The sequence below is a fragment of the Pygocentrus nattereri genome, chromosome 5 (assembly GCF_015220715.1).
Source record: "Pygocentrus nattereri isolate fPygNat1 chromosome 5, fPygNat1.pri, whole genome shotgun sequence".
NCBI lineage: Eukaryota > Metazoa > Chordata > Actinopteri > Characiformes > Serrasalmidae > Pygocentrus > Pygocentrus nattereri.
Genome location: NC_051215.1, coordinates 21,736,142 through 21,754,825, shown reverse-complemented (window position 1 = coordinate 21,754,825; position 18,684 = coordinate 21,736,142). Strand labels below are relative to the sequence as shown.

At 41.8% G+C, this 18,684-nt stretch overlaps 2 protein-coding genes across 3 annotated transcripts in view; both read right to left on the bottom strand.

Annotated features, from left to right (window-relative positions):
• Positions 1-806: 806 nt before the first annotated feature.
• LOC108430262 (coiled-coil domain-containing protein 177) lies at positions 807-4,792 on the bottom strand. Its single transcript, XM_017702636.2, has 2 exons — positions 4,722-4,792; positions 807-2,837 (listed from the first exon to the last, which is right to left on the bottom strand). The coding sequence occupies exon 2, from the start codon at positions 2,619-2,621 to the stop codon at positions 903-905; it is 1,719 nt and encodes a 572-aa protein (XP_017558125.1). The 5' UTR covers positions 2,622-2,837; positions 4,722-4,792; the 3' UTR covers positions 807-902.
• A 7,194-nt stretch (positions 4,793-11,986) lies between these two features.
• slc29a1a (solute carrier family 29 member 1a) overlaps positions 11,987-18,684 on the bottom strand; it is a 45,758-nt gene continuing 39,060 nt past the window's right edge. For both annotated transcript variants that reach the window (XM_017702661.2, XM_017702662.1), the window contains exons 11-13: positions 18,225-18,310; positions 14,677-14,876; positions 11,987-12,762 (exon numbers count right to left, since the gene is read on the bottom strand). In XM_017702661.2, coding sequence (XP_017558150.1) covers positions 12,651-12,762; positions 14,677-14,876; positions 18,225-18,310 — 398 coding nt within the window. In that variant the 3' untranslated portion in view covers positions 11,987-12,650. The remainder of the gene's footprint in view (positions 12,763-14,676; positions 14,877-18,224; positions 18,311-18,684) is intronic.

Genomic DNA, 18,684 nt, shown 5'->3' with positions numbered 1-18,684 from the left:
AAACATCCGGAATACCACAAATTTTTATCAGATTAAAGCATTTTAAGACCTCTGGATTCTGTTATTATATTTATACTTATTATATTTTACTTATCGTTTGTACTGCTGGTTCTTTCTGTTTCAATTCATCAAACTTAAAAAAAAAACTAAATATCGACACATATAGTGCAGAGGTATCATGATAGTATCGTATCGTCCAGCCCTGTGACTGAGAACAATATGACAATAAGCTGGAATTCACATCACAGTGTGCTTTGGTATGTTTACAGGCAGGCAAATTGATTATTACCAATATCAGATTTCCTAAAAGGGAATTCCACTCATTTTTCCAAAATTCTGGTTGAGATGTAAACAGAGATTCAGAGTGGTTTGGTGTGAAATGGTTCGGATGTCTTTACAGTGGTGGTGATAGGAACCAGGGGTCACCATGACTACAACACAAATATAGTTTTTTTATTTACCATCCAGAACAACCAGAGAACCTGTGTTTTATATGGAATGGTGATGACGGGAAAATAGTGGAAATTCAGAAATTTTTCTTTAGGGACTATTTTGCCTCAGAATGCCCTGCATGTATCCCTCCACCATGAATGGATTTTAAAAATATGTTGTAGACCAATGTGTGTTTTTGTGGGATGGATGACTTTTATCATTTCAAAGGGAAAATTGCAAATTACAGCAGCAGCAAAAGAAGCATTTGAGAGTAAGAAATGCTCCTGATGTCTGGGTCCTTTCACCACTGCCGTGAACAGACTGACAGACTCTGATTCCAGAACAGATCATTTCACATCAAATCACTATGAATGTCTTGGTTTACATCTTAACCATTTCATTATGCTAGAATTTTGAAAAAATGGTGGAATTCCCCTTTAAGTGCTTATACTGTACTGAAAGCCAACCAATCAGAGCTTCATGCGGCTCAGACGGGCGCTCAACTCAGCCTGCAGTGCCATCTGCTGAAACGTTCTGCTGCGGCTTTGCTCTCGCACCATCTCCCTCATGCAGCAGGAGGCATGGGCCACTTTACGACTCCTCTCTAACGCCTCCTCCCGCTCCCTCCGCAGCTGCTCCCTGCGCCGCTCCTTCAAGGCCACGGCCTCCTTCTGCTGCTCTTGCTGCACCTCCCCCTCCTTCAGAACGTGCTCCCAGAGCCTGCGGTGGCCTGCTTCCTTTTCCAGGTTCTCCAGCTTGACCTGCTGTGCACGCCTCCTGCACTGCTCCGCCACGTGCCGCTGCGCCTCCTTCGCTCTCCTCAGGCTCAGCTGCACCAGCACCTCCTTCTCCTGCTGCCGCTCTTTCTGTTCCCAGCCAGCCCTCAGCCTCGCCCTCCTGGCCCGCGCCTCTTCCTGCTGGGCCCGCTCCCGCATCTCCTCTAGCCGCGCCTCCAACAGCCGGGCGTGCTTCTCCACTGAGCGCTGTAGCCTCTGTTCAAGCGCGTCCCTCTTTGCCTCCTCCTCAGCCTGTGCCTTCTCCTCCACTTCTTGCTTCAGGAGGGAGTGGCGGAGCCTCTCTCGCTGGTTATCCTCCCTCAATCTCTTCTGCTCCCTCCTCTCCCTGCTGCTCCTACTCCTCCTGGCCTGACGCTCCCTCAACTTCGCCTGCTCCAGCTCCTCCTCCTGCTCTGCCTGCTTCCTCCTCTGCGCCTCCTCCAGCAGCCTATCACGACGGCGCCTGCGCTCCTCCGCCTCCCGTCGAGCCATCTCCAGCTGGCCCCGCCGTCTCTCCTCCTGCTCCTCTGCCCGCCTCCTCCAGCGCTCCTCCTGCTCCAGAGTCTTCCACTCCTGCCGGCGTGCCTTCTGCAGCTCCTCCATCTCCCGCCTTCTCCTCCGTGCCTCAAAGTCCTCATGCCAGCGGCGGAGGCTGCGCAGCAGCTCTTTTCGCCTCCTGCGCTCTGCAAGGGCCCGCCGTGCCTCCTCCTTTCTCTGTGCCTCCTCGCGCTGCAGCTCCTCCAGCTGGCTCTGCTGTAACCGGGCCTCCTCCTCCTCCTGTTTGACCAGCATGAGCGCTGCGATCTTGCAGTCCTTCTCCGGGACGGTGACACTGAGTTTCCTGCAGATGTCCTGTTTGAGCCTGCCTAGTCGCCTCACCGTGGCCGGAGAGTGCCGCAGGTCACCCAGGCTGTGACTGAAAGGCAGGAGCTGACTAGAACATGGCTCAGATGGTGACTTCGGGAAGTCCTGAGCGAACTCAACTACGGATCGTCTCTTTCCTGTTCGTGCCGGTTCCCTGTAGAACCTGACTTTGGAGTCACTGCTCTGGCTTTCGCTGGCCTGCTCCAGCACCGTTTCCAAAGCTGAGAAAGGCTTCATGGCGGACACTGGCTCCTTCTCCTCCTGCACAATCCTGTCTCGTTCTTCTCGACACAGCCGGAGACGTTCCCTCCGCTCACGCTCATGAACCTCATGCAGAGCTGTAAGTGCCTCTAAAGGCATGTCCTGGTGCTCCTCCATGAAGTCAGTGAGAGTCTTGAAGAGTAGGTCGATGGGTTTCACCCCCAGCCTCGCGCAAGACTCCAGTGATCTTGGACTGGTCAACACATATCTGCTCAGCTCTGCTTCGGGAGAGTCAAAGTTGTTCAAGTCCAAGTGCATCAGTGGCGAGGATGATCTGCTATTTTCCATTTTAAGCGTTCACAATGATAAAACTATCCTGGCTGCTAACACACTGACACAGAAGGGCTGGGAGTCAGTCTCAAAGAGGCGACTAGTAGAGTCCAGGCTTCGAGAGTCAACTCCAAAGCTTTGGACTCGATTCCACACAGCCAGAGTGAGATATTCCGCTGTCATTGTTCTAGATGGCCTGTCTGACAAATGCATCCTTCCACATCGATAGTCCAGCTGAAGAAAGTGGAAAACAAAGTAAAATGTAAAATTTATAATGAAAAATTGTCTTACAATCAAACAGCACTGCCTAAACATCAACCCACCTGAAGGAGCTTTCAGAGCCTAAATTCATTTAGCTTTAACTCTCCAGCTTTCCTTAGCTAAGGTCAAACGTAAACACTGTCCTCTTTATTTTTCAGTATCGGACGATTTTCAGCCCAAATATGCGATTGCAGATTTAGCTGATCCTGAGAGATGATCAGTAACGTGACATGCTGCATTTCTCCTCATGTGCCAAAATGTAAATGCTGCACCATTTAATGTGGAACAGGAAAATCTGAAGAAGTGGAAAAGCTTCATTGAATGTTGAAGGGCATGATAAGGGGTGATGAGGTTGCTCTTGATGTTTGTGACTGTTTTTTGTCCGTACAACTTTTGCAGGGTTTTATGGCCACAAAGATCTTAAAAAATGCTGTTGGCCTTGGCAATTTGCGTCTATGAGTTTGGGGAAAGGGGTAGGCTTCAAAAGGAGCACTTAATTTTTCAGAATTGCTTGCTGTGCCTCTGAATGTGGCATCCAGCTCCACCCATGATCGGTATCGGCTACTGGCCAATCATGCTGAACAGTGACCAGCAATCAGTATCTGCCCCAAAAATACTGACTGGCTAGTTCTACTAAGACAAAGACTTTATAGACTATAGCATTATAACCACCTCATTTCTACGTTCATTGTCCATTTTATCAGCTCCACTTACTCTATAGCTGCACTTTGTAGTTCTACAGTTACAGACTGTAGTCCATCTGTTTCTCTGATACTTTGTTAGCCCCCTTTTACCCTGTTCTTCAGTGGTCAGGACCCCCATGGACCCTCACAGAGCAGGTACTTTTTGAGTGGTGGATCATTCTCAGCACTGCAGAAACACTGACGTGGTGGTAGTGTTAGTGTGTGTTGTGCTGGTACAAGTGGATCAGACACAGAAGCACTACTGGAGTTTGTAAACACTGTGTCCACTCACTGTCCACTCTATTAGACACTCCTACCTTGTCCGTCCACCTTGTAGATGTAAAGTCAGAGACGGCAGCTCATCTGCTGCTGCAATTTGTGTTGGTCATCCTCTAGTCCTTCATCAGTGGTCACAGGATGCTGCCCACAGGACGCTGATGGCTGGATATTTTAGTTGGTGGACTATTCTCAGTCCAGCAGCGACACTGAGGTGTTTAGAAACTCCAGCAGCACTGCTGGGTCTGATCCACTCAGACCAGCACAACACACACTAACACACCACCACGTCAGTGTTACTGCAGTGCTGAGAATGATCCACCCAAATATTACCTGCTCTGTGAGGGTCTATGGGGGTCCGGACCACTGAAGAACAGGGGACTGTATACTTGTATACTGTTTTTCATGGCAACAGACAATTGCATAAATGTTTCACTGCCCTGTGCAGCGCTGCGTGTGATCAATAAATCAAAGTTTGATTATTATGGGGAATCGACACTTGGAATCGATTCCCGTCGCTTCCAGTCGGAGTCGACTCCGAAGCTTCAGGAATCGAACAGCGCTGCTAACCGGCTTAGTCACCTCGGGAAGCTCCTGTTAATCCGCCTCAATTGCGCATACATTGTTTTCTGCACAACAGCAGCGAGAAAGAAGTGTAAAAGCACTGGAAGCGCGTCTTTTGGAGGAACTCCTGTGAATCAGAACTACATTAAGAGACTCGGATCCGTTAAGACTGTTAACGTTAAGGCAGCTCCTTTCAGTGTTTCTGCGCTCTTGGTGTTTGTTTCCCCGGCAGGAAGGACCCGGCTCGCTGTTCAGAGCACGGCTCTAAAGCTGTTTGTTGAGTATCCGCAGTAAAAGCGCCGTAAATCAAATGAACTGAATAATAATCTCTCACATCAGGTATGTCGCTATTTCCCCGCCGTCTGTTTGTATCTCGGACGCTTTTCTGGTCTCCATGGCAAATTCACACCAGCAGTGAGGGAAAAGAGTGATGTTCTGTGTGAAGTTGTTTTAAAACGCCCTCTGGTGTCTGGGCGGATATATAATATAATACGGTTCCACTGGCTTCATAAGGTGGCACCCCACTTGGACTGCGAGTAGAAAATGAGTGATGATCAGAGGAATTTTGTCTAATACTCCGCTTAAGCGCCGTTGGGCCAGAAAACACTGAGCAATACGCCAGTGCCATCAGCGGGCCAACAGGTCCACTGTACTCTTGCTATGTAACTTTGTATCTCCATTTCTGTCATTGTTCAGTTTCTGACACAGCGTGAAAAATCCCTGGTTTTCACAAGGAATCGGTCAAAAGAAACAACCTACAATTACCTGGGGAAAAAGTGTGGTTACACTGACTTAAAGTAAAGTGTGTTTTTTTCCTCTCCTGTAAAGTTATCATTTTGGAGTTGTGGTTTTGTTCCAACAGAAGCGATGTTGTGTTTTGGATGCTCATATGCTGTTCAACCAGTACCAACATGCTGGGTGTTTAGCTAAACCACCACCAGACCAGCATAAACCAGCTCAGACCAGCATGTTATTCGTGATCAGCAGGGATTGAAAAAAAAAACATTTCTGTTATCTTGAAATCACAAGACAAATGACGCAGTTTTTCCACTGCATGGTACCAGCTTGTTACTAAGTAAACTTGGTACTATTTTCGGAACCACCTCAATTGGGCCCCAAGTGAGCTGACCCGACAGTAAAGGTAGAGAAACTGCAGACTGCTGATTGGTTGAAAAGAATTGTGGGCGTGGGAATTCTCCCCTCTACAAGTTCTCTGGTGAGATGAGCAGCAGTGAGCAGTGCTTGTGTTTTAATTGCTTTAAAATGATGTCAGACTCAGGAAAACGTCCTTCACGTCCTTATTAAAGAAGGCAGAGAGGAAGATGTCGTGTTCTGAGACACATAAGCTGGACGTCCGTCCCACCGCCGTCTTTTAAAGTCTCCTCTGCAGACCAGTTTCTGCTTTGCCATGTTGAACGGTATAAACTCTCACCATGACGTGACGCACATGCAGAACGGACTTAAACTTTCCGGTAGGGAATGTAATCAGACACAGGCGCTGTCACAGATATTATTATTCCATTTATCAGATTATTTACAGGATTACCCACCTCGATCAGTCGGATAGAAACTGTATTCCGAATGGCCTCAATTGGACTAGAGTATTCAGACTGAAGTTTACATGGATGGATTCTATTCCGATTTGAATGCTTTAAGAATGCAAGTTCCAAACCAGAACCGTCAACACATTTACGTACAGTTCTTAAAAGTACTGGATTAATCTGAGTCTGTAAAAAATCTAATATATACTGTTATATCATTATTATTAAAGATCATACACAGGCTGTAGCTATACGCCTCACTTCACTAACTGCAGTACTGCAGCATGCTGCTGTAGGCAGAGCTGCCTCTCACCATCAAGCCATGAGCAGACACTTCCTTAGGCGAACCACTAGGGGGCTCCCTAGAGCAGGATTTCTCAACCAGTGGGCCTCAAAGCACCGTCTGGTGGTCCTCAGGCCAAGGAGGCCAGAGGTCTTTGATGAGCCTCTGATGGCAGTGAAAAAAGAACTGACTTAACAATAAAAACGAAATATAAAACGTTTTCAAACAGTAAACAACATTAATAGTGAACAACATTAATACAAGGCCTGCAAAAAATGTGCAAAAGCTTTGCCAGTTTGTTGCCCCTTGGCTCTAAAAACAAAATATTCTCCCCGGATGTTTCACAACAGTACAGAAGTTTCCACAAAAAAACAACACTGGGAGCCGCAAATACTTCTAAAATGAAGGTAACACTGTATTTATGGCTTTTTCTTACTTTTATTATATAAACAACTGGAGTGTGTTGCTCATCCATGAAGTGCGACAGAGAAAATGACATTTTATTTATGTAATGAGCACATTTTGAACATTTTGAATTCTTGAAAAAATAATTAAAAAAGCAACACGCCGATTTGAAGGTCTGTTTCACATGAATTATAAAGATGAACTTCCATGTAGCAAACAAAAAAATGCCGTGAGCCGTCATCCTTATATCGCCTCTGCACCCGGGAACAGCATATAAACCATTTTAGCTCTGCTCTTATATTTTAAGAGCTTTTAAACTCGACTAATAGGAGTTTAAAACAGCGTTCATGAGCCAATGAGCTGCTCCACTTACCAACCAACCAATTAGTGACAAGTAAGTGGGCCTTGAGGTGGGAGAGGTTGAGAAGCCCTGTTCTAGAGTGCGCAGTGTTTATGTATTAAGGCTGCAGCTAACGATTATTTTCATTGTCAATTAATCTGTTGATTTACTTTTTCAGTTTTGATTAATCGATTAGTTGTGTGTTCTAGAAAATGTTAAATGGTTAAAAATGCTGATCAGTGTTTTCCAAAGCCTAAGATGATGTCCTCAGATGTCTTTTTTAATCCACATCCCAAATATATTCAGGTTAAGAGAGGAGTAAAGAAACCAGAAAATATTCCAATTTAAGAAGCAGGACTCAGAATTTTTACTTACTTTTCATAAAAAAAATGACTCAAAACGTTTAATCTATTGCCAAAATAGTTGCTGATTAATAGTCGACAACTAATCGATTAATTGTTGCAGCTCTATTATGTACATACAGTCATGTGCAAATGGGCCAAATTCCATGTTTTGTTGATTTTCTAAGTGTACATAAATTAACACTTACTCTACCGAAAACAAGCTTCTGGACAGTTTAACACAAAATGACTTTATTTATTTATTTGATGAATTAAACATATTAGGGAGAAAAATAAAACAAAATATGGCTTGTGCAAAAGTCAGGGCACCTTCTACTTTTGTCCCAATAGTTTAAAATCAGCAAATAAATAGAAGTTGTGCATTTGGGTTTGATTAAGGGTATTTATGGAGATGGGTAATTGAGGTCTGAGGTTTGAAAGGGTTTAAAATATACTACAAATCTTTAAAAAAGGTCCAAAAAAGCTAAAACCAGGTTGACCAACCCTGCTAGAATTTCAGTTGTGCAAGAGATATAAAAATCGTAGACTTACTTATTAACGCCAGACTAAACTCAAAGCTATGTACTGTGAACTCCTGTGTCGCCTCAGGTATTGTAGCTTAGGCCAAGACTGTCCATAAAGGGCAATTCCACTGATTTTTTATTTATTTATTTTTTGCATTGTTCAGTTTGAGATGTAAACAGAGAGATTCAGAGCGGTTTGGTGTGAAATGGTTCAGATGTCTTTACAGTGGTGTTGATAGGAACCAGGCGTCGCCATGACTACAACACAAATGTAGACATTTTATTTACCATCCAGAACCACCAGTGAACCTACACGAGTCTTCTGAGTTTATATGGAATGTTGATGATGGGAAACAATCTGAAATAAGTTTTCTTTGGGGTACTATTGTCTCTCACAACACCCTGCATGTATCCCTCCACCATGAATGGATTTCAAAATGTTTTAGGGGAAAATCTTCTTATAACTATCATAAAACAGCATCTCAGTCATCCGGCAGTGAATTCATAACCATTTCATGTAGGAACTTTCTGTGAGGGAGCTTTTAGAGGTGGAGGTCTGGTTCCTATCACCACCAATATGAGGAATTCTGACTTGGTAAGTTTCTCTAGAACGGAACATTTCACACCAAATCATCCTGAACAACTAAACTCTAGAAAAATTCCCTGTTAATTTGGAAAGTCAGCCCAAAGTGTTTTGTGAGGGACGCCAGACACTTTAATTTTGTAATCCTTCAGACGACTCAATTGAACATCATAAGTCTGTTTAATTTCTGTTTAAACACTTTCCTGTCCAGATAAATCTGTCTAGTAAGAGGTCTTGTAGAATGTGCCCTTGTGTATGTGGTGCATCAACCACGACTCCCTGAAGCTTGTTTCAGCACATTTCCAGAAAAGAGACAATAAAATGGTGTTTTCTGATTTCTAATGTTTATCAGACCTCAAAGGCTGAAGAGGTTAATTTGGCCATCTACATCATCACTGGGGTGGTTTCCTCAAGGCTCCATCTCAGTACCTTTAGTCAGGCAACATAACTGAACCATAATCCACTGAAATGATATTGTCTAAGCTCCACACACCCTGTCTCACCTCCAGGCTTTTATTCTACTGTTCTCCTTTAAAACAATCGGTTATGAAAAGGTACAAATACAAACTTTTCACCTGGAAAAACTGATTTAACATTCACAATCAGACCTTAAAACCACTGTAGGAGCTTTGGGAGAACATTAACACTGTTTGTACCTTGATGAATGAAAAATGTACCTGCACAGAACCTTCATTTCTGGGAGTGTAGTGAGAAATAATTCACCAATGACAAATGAAAAAGAAAGTATACCCATTTCTGATAAGCACTCATTACCTGTGAGCTTAGGAATGACAGCAAGAAAGTCTTTTAGTGGCAGAGAGATTAATTGATTTTATATTGGAATTGCAATTTAAGAGCGTGCAGTTTTCAAATAATTGCAAGAGCTGCAATTAAAAAAAATTAATTAAAGCCTTGGCCAGTCATGGTCTGGAGGCTAGGGAACCAGCCTTGCAACTGGAAGGTCGCCAGTTTGATCTACTGAGCTGACAGCATGTGATTGAGGTGCTCTTGAGCAAGACACCTAACCCCCCAACTGCTCCCTGGGTGCTGCGGATAGGGCTGCCCACCGCTCCTGGCAAGTGTGCTCACTGCACGGATGGGTTAAATTGCGGAAGTGAAATTCCCGTTTTGGGACTAATAAGGGTCACTTAATCAAAAACATTATCAAAAATGTTTTAAGCTTTAAGAGGGGGGGCGTTGACCTAATAACACTAATAAGCTTGTGAACTGCTTGTAGATGAAATAGATCAATAAGTGGCAACCAAACCTCCATGTGTTGTGACATCACAACCACAACATATTGGCTGTCTGGCACATTACATCCAAGGACCAAGCTAGAAAACGTAGATTTCTGCCTGACCCTTAATTTACAGAAATTAATCGCAAATTAAACCACAGTAGCAGAAAAATGGCATGTAGATATTTTCCCCAAATCATTCAGACCTACTTCATAAGGATAAACTGTTTTTTGTGGACATTTTAAGCCACGTTCTCTGTTCCAATCTTCAAGAAGATTCTGGGTAAGTAATCTATACTTGGTCCTATTATAATTACAGGTGATATGACCTCTCATGAACTCCCATTCTTCTCCCACTGAAAGGATGAAAGCTACTTTTATTAGTCAAAATTAGTTCATCCGTTTATGTTTGCTCAGCTCCTGTCTTTCACTTCAAAGCCATCTTTCCTCGCCTCCCGATTTAGAAGCTATTGGGGCCCAGGGGGCATCAAACGGATCCAATGCCGGAGCAGTCTGTCATGTCGTCCCCCGCAACTTCCAGCAGGAACCTGCACGCTCTCCGAACAGAGTCCTGATATGAGCGTTAGCATTCTTGCCATTCCTGGGCTGGGCTTGATCATGAAGACAGAACTGACAATGCAAACTTTGTTCAGAGCTATTCTCAGCTCACTGATTCAGAAATAGCTGGCTTTGTATCCAGAGACCATTTTACAGTCAAAACCACCATTAAGTTATTTTTATACATTCATTCAACAAATGAAGCAGAAAATGATCAACCAACTTCTCAAACTGAACTTTGGAGGTGTGGCTGCAGATTCTTTGAGAGACTAAGTGAGTGAAAGACTATAAGCTGGAATAAAGGGAAAGACTGATTGAATGACCCTCACACAGCTGAGAGTAGATTGAGCTGTTGAGACTTCTATACACTTCTCTGTTGAACATGCACACCGATCAAGCATAACATTATGCTTGTTTCTACACTCAGTGTCCATTTTATCAGCTCCACTTACTCTATAGCTGCACTTTGTAGTTCTACAGTTACAGACTGTAGTCCATCTGTTTCTCTGATACTTTGTTAGCCCCCTTTTACCCTGTTCTTCAGTGGTCAGGACCCCCATGGACCCTTGCAGAGCAGGTACTATTTGGGTGGTGGATCATTCTCAGCACTGCAATAACACTGACATTGTGGTGGTGGTGGTGTGTTAGTGTGTGTTGTGCTGGTACGAGTGGATCAGGCACAGCAGTGCTGCTGGAGTTTTTAAACACTGTCCACTCTATTAGACACTCCTACTTTGTCAGTCCACCTTATAGATGTAAAGTCAGAGATGGTAGCTCATCTGCTCATGCACAGTTTGTGTTTGTCGTCCTCTAGTGCTTCATCTTTGGTCATAGGACGCTACCCACAGGACGCTGTTGGCTGGATATTTTTGGTTGGTGGACTATTCGCAGTCCAGCAGCGACACTGAGGTGTTTAAAACTCCAGCAACTCCTGACCAAAATCTCAGCCATTTAGATTTCAGCTTTCATTTGTTAATCACTACAGCAACAAATCAAATAAAATCAAGGCAGTACACTCAAATATGGATCAGTTATGGCTTAACCTCATTATAAACTGCCACAGTGCTGCTGAATAAACTTGATGTTGCTACCACAATGGTGGCAACATGACTGTGATGTCACTTGAATACTATTAATATCCGGGAAAACATTAAAACGTGTGCATCTCCAGGACCATGACTGGAAAACACTGGTGAAAGAGAGGTTTGGAACAGATAAGGGTTACAAGACATCAGACTAGTTTTTTTTCCTGCTTTACTACGTTCATTTAGATATACCTGTTTGCAGAAATGTGAATATGTAGATATGCCCCAAACTGGAATAAAGCTGAGCCGGGTTTTATATCTATACATCATCCTTAAATGATATAAGGCTTATTTCAGTTTCATTCCAATTTGGGACACATTAATATTTCTACAAACAAGCATATCTAAACGTGTTCACTGAGGTAAAGGAGAAAAACAAAACTAGCCCGATGTCTCATCACATATGCTCACAACTTTCACTTTAGTTCACCTGTTCTACGAAAGTCTATTCACAGCACGGCCCTCTGCCGTAATTCAACAGCTGCGTCTGAAGAGAAAGTTGGCAGCTTGTTCTGGCAGGGTGTAAAAAGCTCTGCTGTTCAAAGTTGGTCAACAAACTTATAGTTCTCAGCCTGTTCGCTGCCTCCTTATTGCACCAAGTCTCTCTTTCTCACTGGTATCAAGCACTGAATAAGCCTTAATGCGATAGAAACAGGATCGCAGAACCACACCGTTACAATAAACCTTTAGGAGAACCAGAGATAAGGTCATCATGTCTTGTATTCTTCATTAACCAATGGGAATATCACATTCCACAATTAATACCTGACCATACTTAAAAAAAAAAAAAAAACATTTAAAACATTAAACAGAAAAAAATCCATTAAAATGCACAATGAACTGAACTGACCATTACAATACACATGTACACGAGAATAAACTAGGCAAGCTAGGCCAACATTAATGAACAGTCTATAACTAAATACTATTACTTAAAAAACAAGGATAGTAAACAAACTATAATAAAATCAAGAACGTCTTAAAAAACTGAATCTGAATTTCTTCTATTAATCTTCTTCTAGCCTAGTCTTCTAGACACTCAGCAAAAAAAAATTATAAAAAAAAATTGCTTTTGGCTTGTGTAATGGCTCTTGAGTGGATATCTGAGGAACGATGTTTTCTCCCCCCACCAAGCGTCTGTTCCAGTTTCCTACAGATCTGGTGTGTGTGAACACATAAGAACAATGGCTTAGACATGTTAATTCAGTAGCCTTTGCAAATAAGCAACATCTTTTTAGATGAAGCGGATGTTCTCTTGGGCTCAGTCCAATTCTGAATTCATCTCTTGTTTTCAAACGGCACAGTTGGCAATAGTTTCTACTCCCCCATAGGGGGCGCTATGAGGAGTAGCAGCAAACCAGAGATTCTAAATCATGGCCCGGAAGCCGAAGGACAGCGCGGCGCCCAGTGCCAGGCCCAGGGAGAGGAAGAAGGCCATGATGGCCCCTGCGGTCTCCGCTTCATGCTGGGCCACTTTCCTGTGGGACACAGAAAAAAATAGCTCAATATAAGCCAACAGGAAGTGGTTACAGAATTTACAAGACTCCCACGTGTGTACAGAAACCTCTGAGTAACCTAACAGCACGTCCATTTCTAGGCTGGCCTGAATTATTTGAATACTTGGGTATTTGTCAATTATGTTGGCATTCATTTCTTTATTTAGTATTCAGAAGCTTTGTCTTTTATTAGCGCTTAAGCTGAGTCCCTCGTTTAGCTGTCGAGAGTCACATGGCCACCAGGGAGCTGAGAAGCAAAGGCCCAATCCCATTTTGTATTTTTACCCTTTTTTTCGAGCGTCACCTTGCCCCTTGAAACTGAGTTAGAAGGGGTAGTAGATGAATTCTTCTTCAAGAAAAAGGGACACTTGAATAAAAAGAGCATCACTTCATTAACAGCTACTAGCGCTGCTCTGTAGGCGACCCTGCCCGTCTGCAGTGACGGCAGAGGAGGGTAAAGTTCAGCTCCTTACTGCTGGGCTTTAGTTACATTTAGGACATCATATGCCTTCAAAGAGAGGGGCAATTATTTATTATCACACACCCCTAATTCTTCAGTGATATGAAGCTGAATTCGGACATTCTCCAGCTTCTTGCTCCAACTTTGCTGTTGCCGTTCCACCTTAAATGGAGCTGAAACCACATCAAACTAAGACAATACTGTGGTCATCATAATTCCTTAACAGAGAAAATTCTCACATTTGTGGGTTTCTTTGGCCTCTTTCGCAGCCAATGTGACACTTTCTCTTCTTATAGCTCTCTGTTTGGAGTTTCTGAAAAGGTCTGGAGGGTCATGCAGCCGTAACACGTCACCCCCCCCAAACAAAAATCATGACACCCTACCCCTCGACAAGAACGTGCAAAACAAAGACAGAGACAGCAGGCACGCCAATAGGTTTAGCTGATTCCTACAGACAAAATCAGAATGTCTGTAAACATAATGGTTGGCTGTACATCCAAGTGGATAACTATCAATTCACAGCACACTTTACAATGAATTCAAACATAACATATGAAACATTTTTTACATGCACTCAATAATCTGATTTCTGCAGTTATCCAATTATTCGAATGGTCGAACAGCACACTGATTTTTTAGATCACTAAGGTTTAGAAATCTGATAAAGCGAGATGGATTTGTGCTCAGTAATCAGATTTCGCAGCACATGTGAACTCTTTCTCTGACTTCTTTCGGATTTCTCAGCCTGCGCATGTACCGGTACCGGAAAATAAGCAAGGGTTTTGCTGCGTCTCGTGGCGACGCTGAAACCAAATGCCTAATGAAATGAAGGATTTAAATATGCATCATGTTTTAGATGATGTATTTTCATGTTTTCAGGTAAAATTATTTCATTTTTAAAGTTTTGAGTTTTATTCTGAGTCTTCTTATTAGAGTCTTATTCTGTAAGTTTACTGCCGGTTCCAAAGCAGAAACCAAGAGAAACCAAGTATGTAATTTATGCTACTTTGGATGAAACTTCATGCTTTCAAGCTTTCTAAAGCAGGTAGAGCTGCTATAAGCAGTATTAACCCCACTGGGGATCTTCGGTGTTTGCTAAGACTTGTAATTAAAGCAGACCACAATTTAGCAAATTCTTTACTCTTTTAGATGAAGACGCCAAGCACTACTACTCCACCAACACATGTACCAAAATGTAAACAAGGATGGTGTGTTGATGTGTTGCTATTTTAGAATTAGTACCTTGTAGAGAGCTTGGCATAAGGCATTATAAGCTATAAGAACCTTATGTCACATTTTAAGTCCATTGTCCATCCCTACTGGAAACTACTGGATTATTTTAGACATTAGACACAGTTGGTGGAATCTAACAGTAGAAATTCCCAGTCCTACGTTCAAGTCTTGTATATGAGATGATGTGACTACTGCATACTCACTTGGGACCAAAGCACATGCAGAGGCTGGCCAGGTAGCCATTGCTGAACGAGAAGATGATCATGAAAATAATGTACCAGGCGTCATGGGCGAACACGACGGGCAGGTAATGCCTGGGCTGCACATTACACAGAACGAAGAGAGGGACGAAGACTAAACGTGCTATAACCAGCACGGGCAGCCAGACACTGTCTTTGCCAGGCTGTGGAGAGACCAAACAAACAAGAGCTGAATTATTTATATATATGCAGCAGCATTAACTCCCTTACAGCACAGACAAGATGACCGCTAAGCCCAAACTTCAGTAAGATATTAAATTATTCTATACCAGTCGAGACTAACGATCTTGTGTTGAGCATTTTAAGCAAGATTGCAAAATATTATGGTACCACTTTCTATGAATATCATGTCTATAAGAATCTGAAAACTTACAGCACATTATAATGCATTCATAAGGCATCATATGCATTCATGGCAATCAATATTTATAAAAATCTATTACACGTTTATGCGATGTGGTGGTGTGTTCATGTGTGTTGAGCTGGTACGAGTGGATCAGACAACAGTGCTGCTGGAGTTTTTAAACACTGCTGGACTGAGAATAGTCTGCTAACAAAGCATCAGGGAAACAGATGGACTACAGTCTGTGTGAGTGGAGTAAGTGGAGCTGATAAAATCAGAATGTTATGTCTGATCAGTGTATTATAATCCCATTATAAGGAGCTTATAAAATTTATTTGACAGCTCTAAGTAAAAATCAGGCATATTTTATATTAGAGACAATATTACAAGTGAGTCTTCAAGCTGACTCATTTACAGAGGGATTCAATGAAACACTGCAAAATACTAAGTAAAGCATGTCTTACAAGCTACAAATGTCAGTTTAAAGTAGCGGCTTAAACCATTGATAGTAGGTTTAGATATTTAACCCAACATGGGAAAAATCAATGTACAGCACTTTTAGCTTGGTGTTAACACTGCATATCCAATAAAATGCTAGCAGAAATTAGCATTACTGTAGTGATGATAATCGAAAAACAAAAAGGTATTATTAAATATTAAGGTTCCAAATGAAAAATAAAAATTATTGATTTTTTTTCTGACCCCAAAAAAAAAAAATGGTGAAAATACCAAGGCATAAAACAAACAAGTCTCACTTAGTAGTTGACAAATACATCTTACAAACGCTTATAATGGGGTTTAACACATCTATCTAATCAATATGACATATTGATGCTCTGGGACTGATTTATTTGGCACCAACATAACGTATTATGATAAATTATGTTATTTTATTAATAATTCATAATGCATAACACATATGTGTGTGTTCATTTGCATTATAACATGTTATGAATGTGTTTAAAGATGCTCACAGATGTGGTATAGACATGGGAAAACTGGTCACAATTGGTCAGAATTGCATATTCTTGGCCATGTTGAGTGATACAACCTACCAATCTCTCTTAGTATCAGTATTTTTAATCAGTAAAGACTGAATCCAAGACCTTTCACTGCTAGTGTCAAACTCTGTTAAGCTAAAGGATTATCAGTGACCTTCTCAACTCTAACAACTCAGCTAGCTTCACCCAAGCCACTGTCTGTGCATTCCAGTCATTCAGTACTTTAATTGCTTCTTCGTGATGTCCAAAATAGCTCTCGTAGGTTCTCCCTGTCCTCTTAATTCCTTCAATTAGACTGGACTCTTCTGTGAGAGAGACGGTTGTGGAGGAACCGCTCTCACACCGAGCCTGAGGTCAGGCCACATTACACACGAGACTCAACCAATAAATACGAAGCTATTAACTGCTGCCACCAGAGCAAGTTAAAAATTTATTCTGCCTTGAAAAGCAGTGACGTCCTACCAAAAGTCAGACCGTGATAAACCTTCTCCAGATAGCTGCAGACTGGCAGAGGATTGTCTTAGTGATTTAACATAAATCTCTAAAAGCATGTTAGGAAAGTAAAAACAAATTCAGATCACTTGTTTACGAGTAAAGTACCTTAAGTGAGGAATGAATGAATCACTTAGTGAGTTTAGACTGAACAGCAGAAATGATTAGAATGAAATATGAAAAGGCATAACTCAGGGCAGCTGAGGACAAAGGGTCATTGCCTCGGTTACGAAAAACAAAATGTTAAAAAAACAAAAAAAAACAAATGCGGTCCTTGGTCGTTTTACAAAGGCAACTCTGAAATCTGATGTTTAGACTCCATGATGACTTTAGATAGGACTGGATTTAGGACAGCAGCTATGTAGCTATTACAGAATAATAGTTCCTAACTTCATAATCTTAAACATCCTGACTACACGAAACCTCCTAAATCCTGTCCTAACTTTAGGATGAACCCCAACAGGGTCTCAACATCTGTTTAAGGTCCATTTCTATGGTCTAAAAATGAGCTACATTTATTTCTACTGTAAAACACAGCTTTCACTGTGAGAGGTTTTTCTTTTCTAACTCTGCATTTTAAAAATCTCAGATGCTGCAGACTCTAACTCCACCATCCCTGTGATAACGTTAATGTAAATATTACAGTGATGGTGGTAAATAATGAGGAGACGGAGCTGAACATGTGTCTGTTTATTAGGAGAAGTAACGTTAGCGTGCTCGGCTAAATCGTTTGGGAAATGGAAACTGAAACTGAGGAGCTCTGATAAACAACAGGGGGTGCGCTCAATATTTTAACTTCCAGTTTGTTACACTTTAGTTATGCTGTGACCTTTTTTACATCAGTAACTGTAGCGGTCTAACTATTTTACATTTTTAACATTATTTTGATTACTTGTTTACATTTCATCTATGTACGTATAGTCGGTTGCTAGGTCACAGACATGACAGTTGATTGTTGACTTTGATTGAGCAGGTTAAGATTTCCCAACTTGAGATAACATGTTGTATAAGATTTAAAAAATGCTAAATTAAGAACCTTGATCTAATGTCATGACTTGGATAAAGAGCTGATTAAAATTTAGGTTTATTGAGGTTATGAAGAAATGCACAAACCCTCTAACAAAGGCATTTTCAGCACACTATGAACATTCTCTGACTGGGAAGGGTAAAACACAATTGTTCACAATTGTTCAAAAATTATGTTAGAAAAGCAGAGGTAAGCACTGAGCATGCAAAACTCTGAACATACATTAGAAGCCTAAAAACCTGGCCTATGTGATGGCTTCATCACTGATTTAGCAATACCCAGCATTATGTAATGGACCCAGCATTATGTAATGGCCAATGCACAAATTGCTAACAGGTGTGCTGAGAAGACTTGTGCCTCCCAACACAATGCATAAATGTTAGAGAGTACTTTCTGGTCTAATTCACTGGGATCACTCCAAGTTTGTTTCTAGCCTGTGACAGGAGTGTTATTTGATTCATATTCCATGAAACGTCCCTGGAAAGTTTTTCAAATACACAATCCAGATGTTTTGTTTGATTCCAGACCAAGCAAAGAATCTGCATATGCAGGACGTATGAGAGACATTGTGATTCCGACAGGGAACAAGCTGGGATACAAGCTTGCTGATAAACGAGACTCCACTTACCCACATGCACACTGCAGTCAAGCTTCGTCCAGCCCAGTCCATCACATTGAAGAGCAAGAAACAGGACACAGGGATGAAATATGTTTCTGTGAGAATAAAAGTCATTAAGTCAGACTGTGACAAAGAATATGAACACTGTATCGTGTGAGAACTGTGTGTTCTGGGGGTGGTACCAAACAGCAATTTACTGACTTCAAATGCTTGATGAGTATCCAGACACTCAAGTATCTAATACTCAATGGCCATTCTCAATGCCACAATAATATATACATGTTTAGAATATTTACATTTTATAATACAATCTAATTTTAAATATATTTGCTCATTTTACAAAAAGTTACTTCCAAAAAACACCGGAACATTATGTGAGATGTTAATGTTCTGAAATGTTCATTGATCTTTCTGTTTTGATCTTACTCTGTTATGTCTAAATGCAGGATTGTATATGATTTATAAAGGG

Bases quoted from the DNA above. Each gene is read 5' to 3' on its own strand.
- LOC108430262 (XM_017702636.2), bottom strand. From the start codon at position 2,621: ATGGAAAATAGCAGATCATCCTCGCCACTGATGCACTTGGACTTGAAC.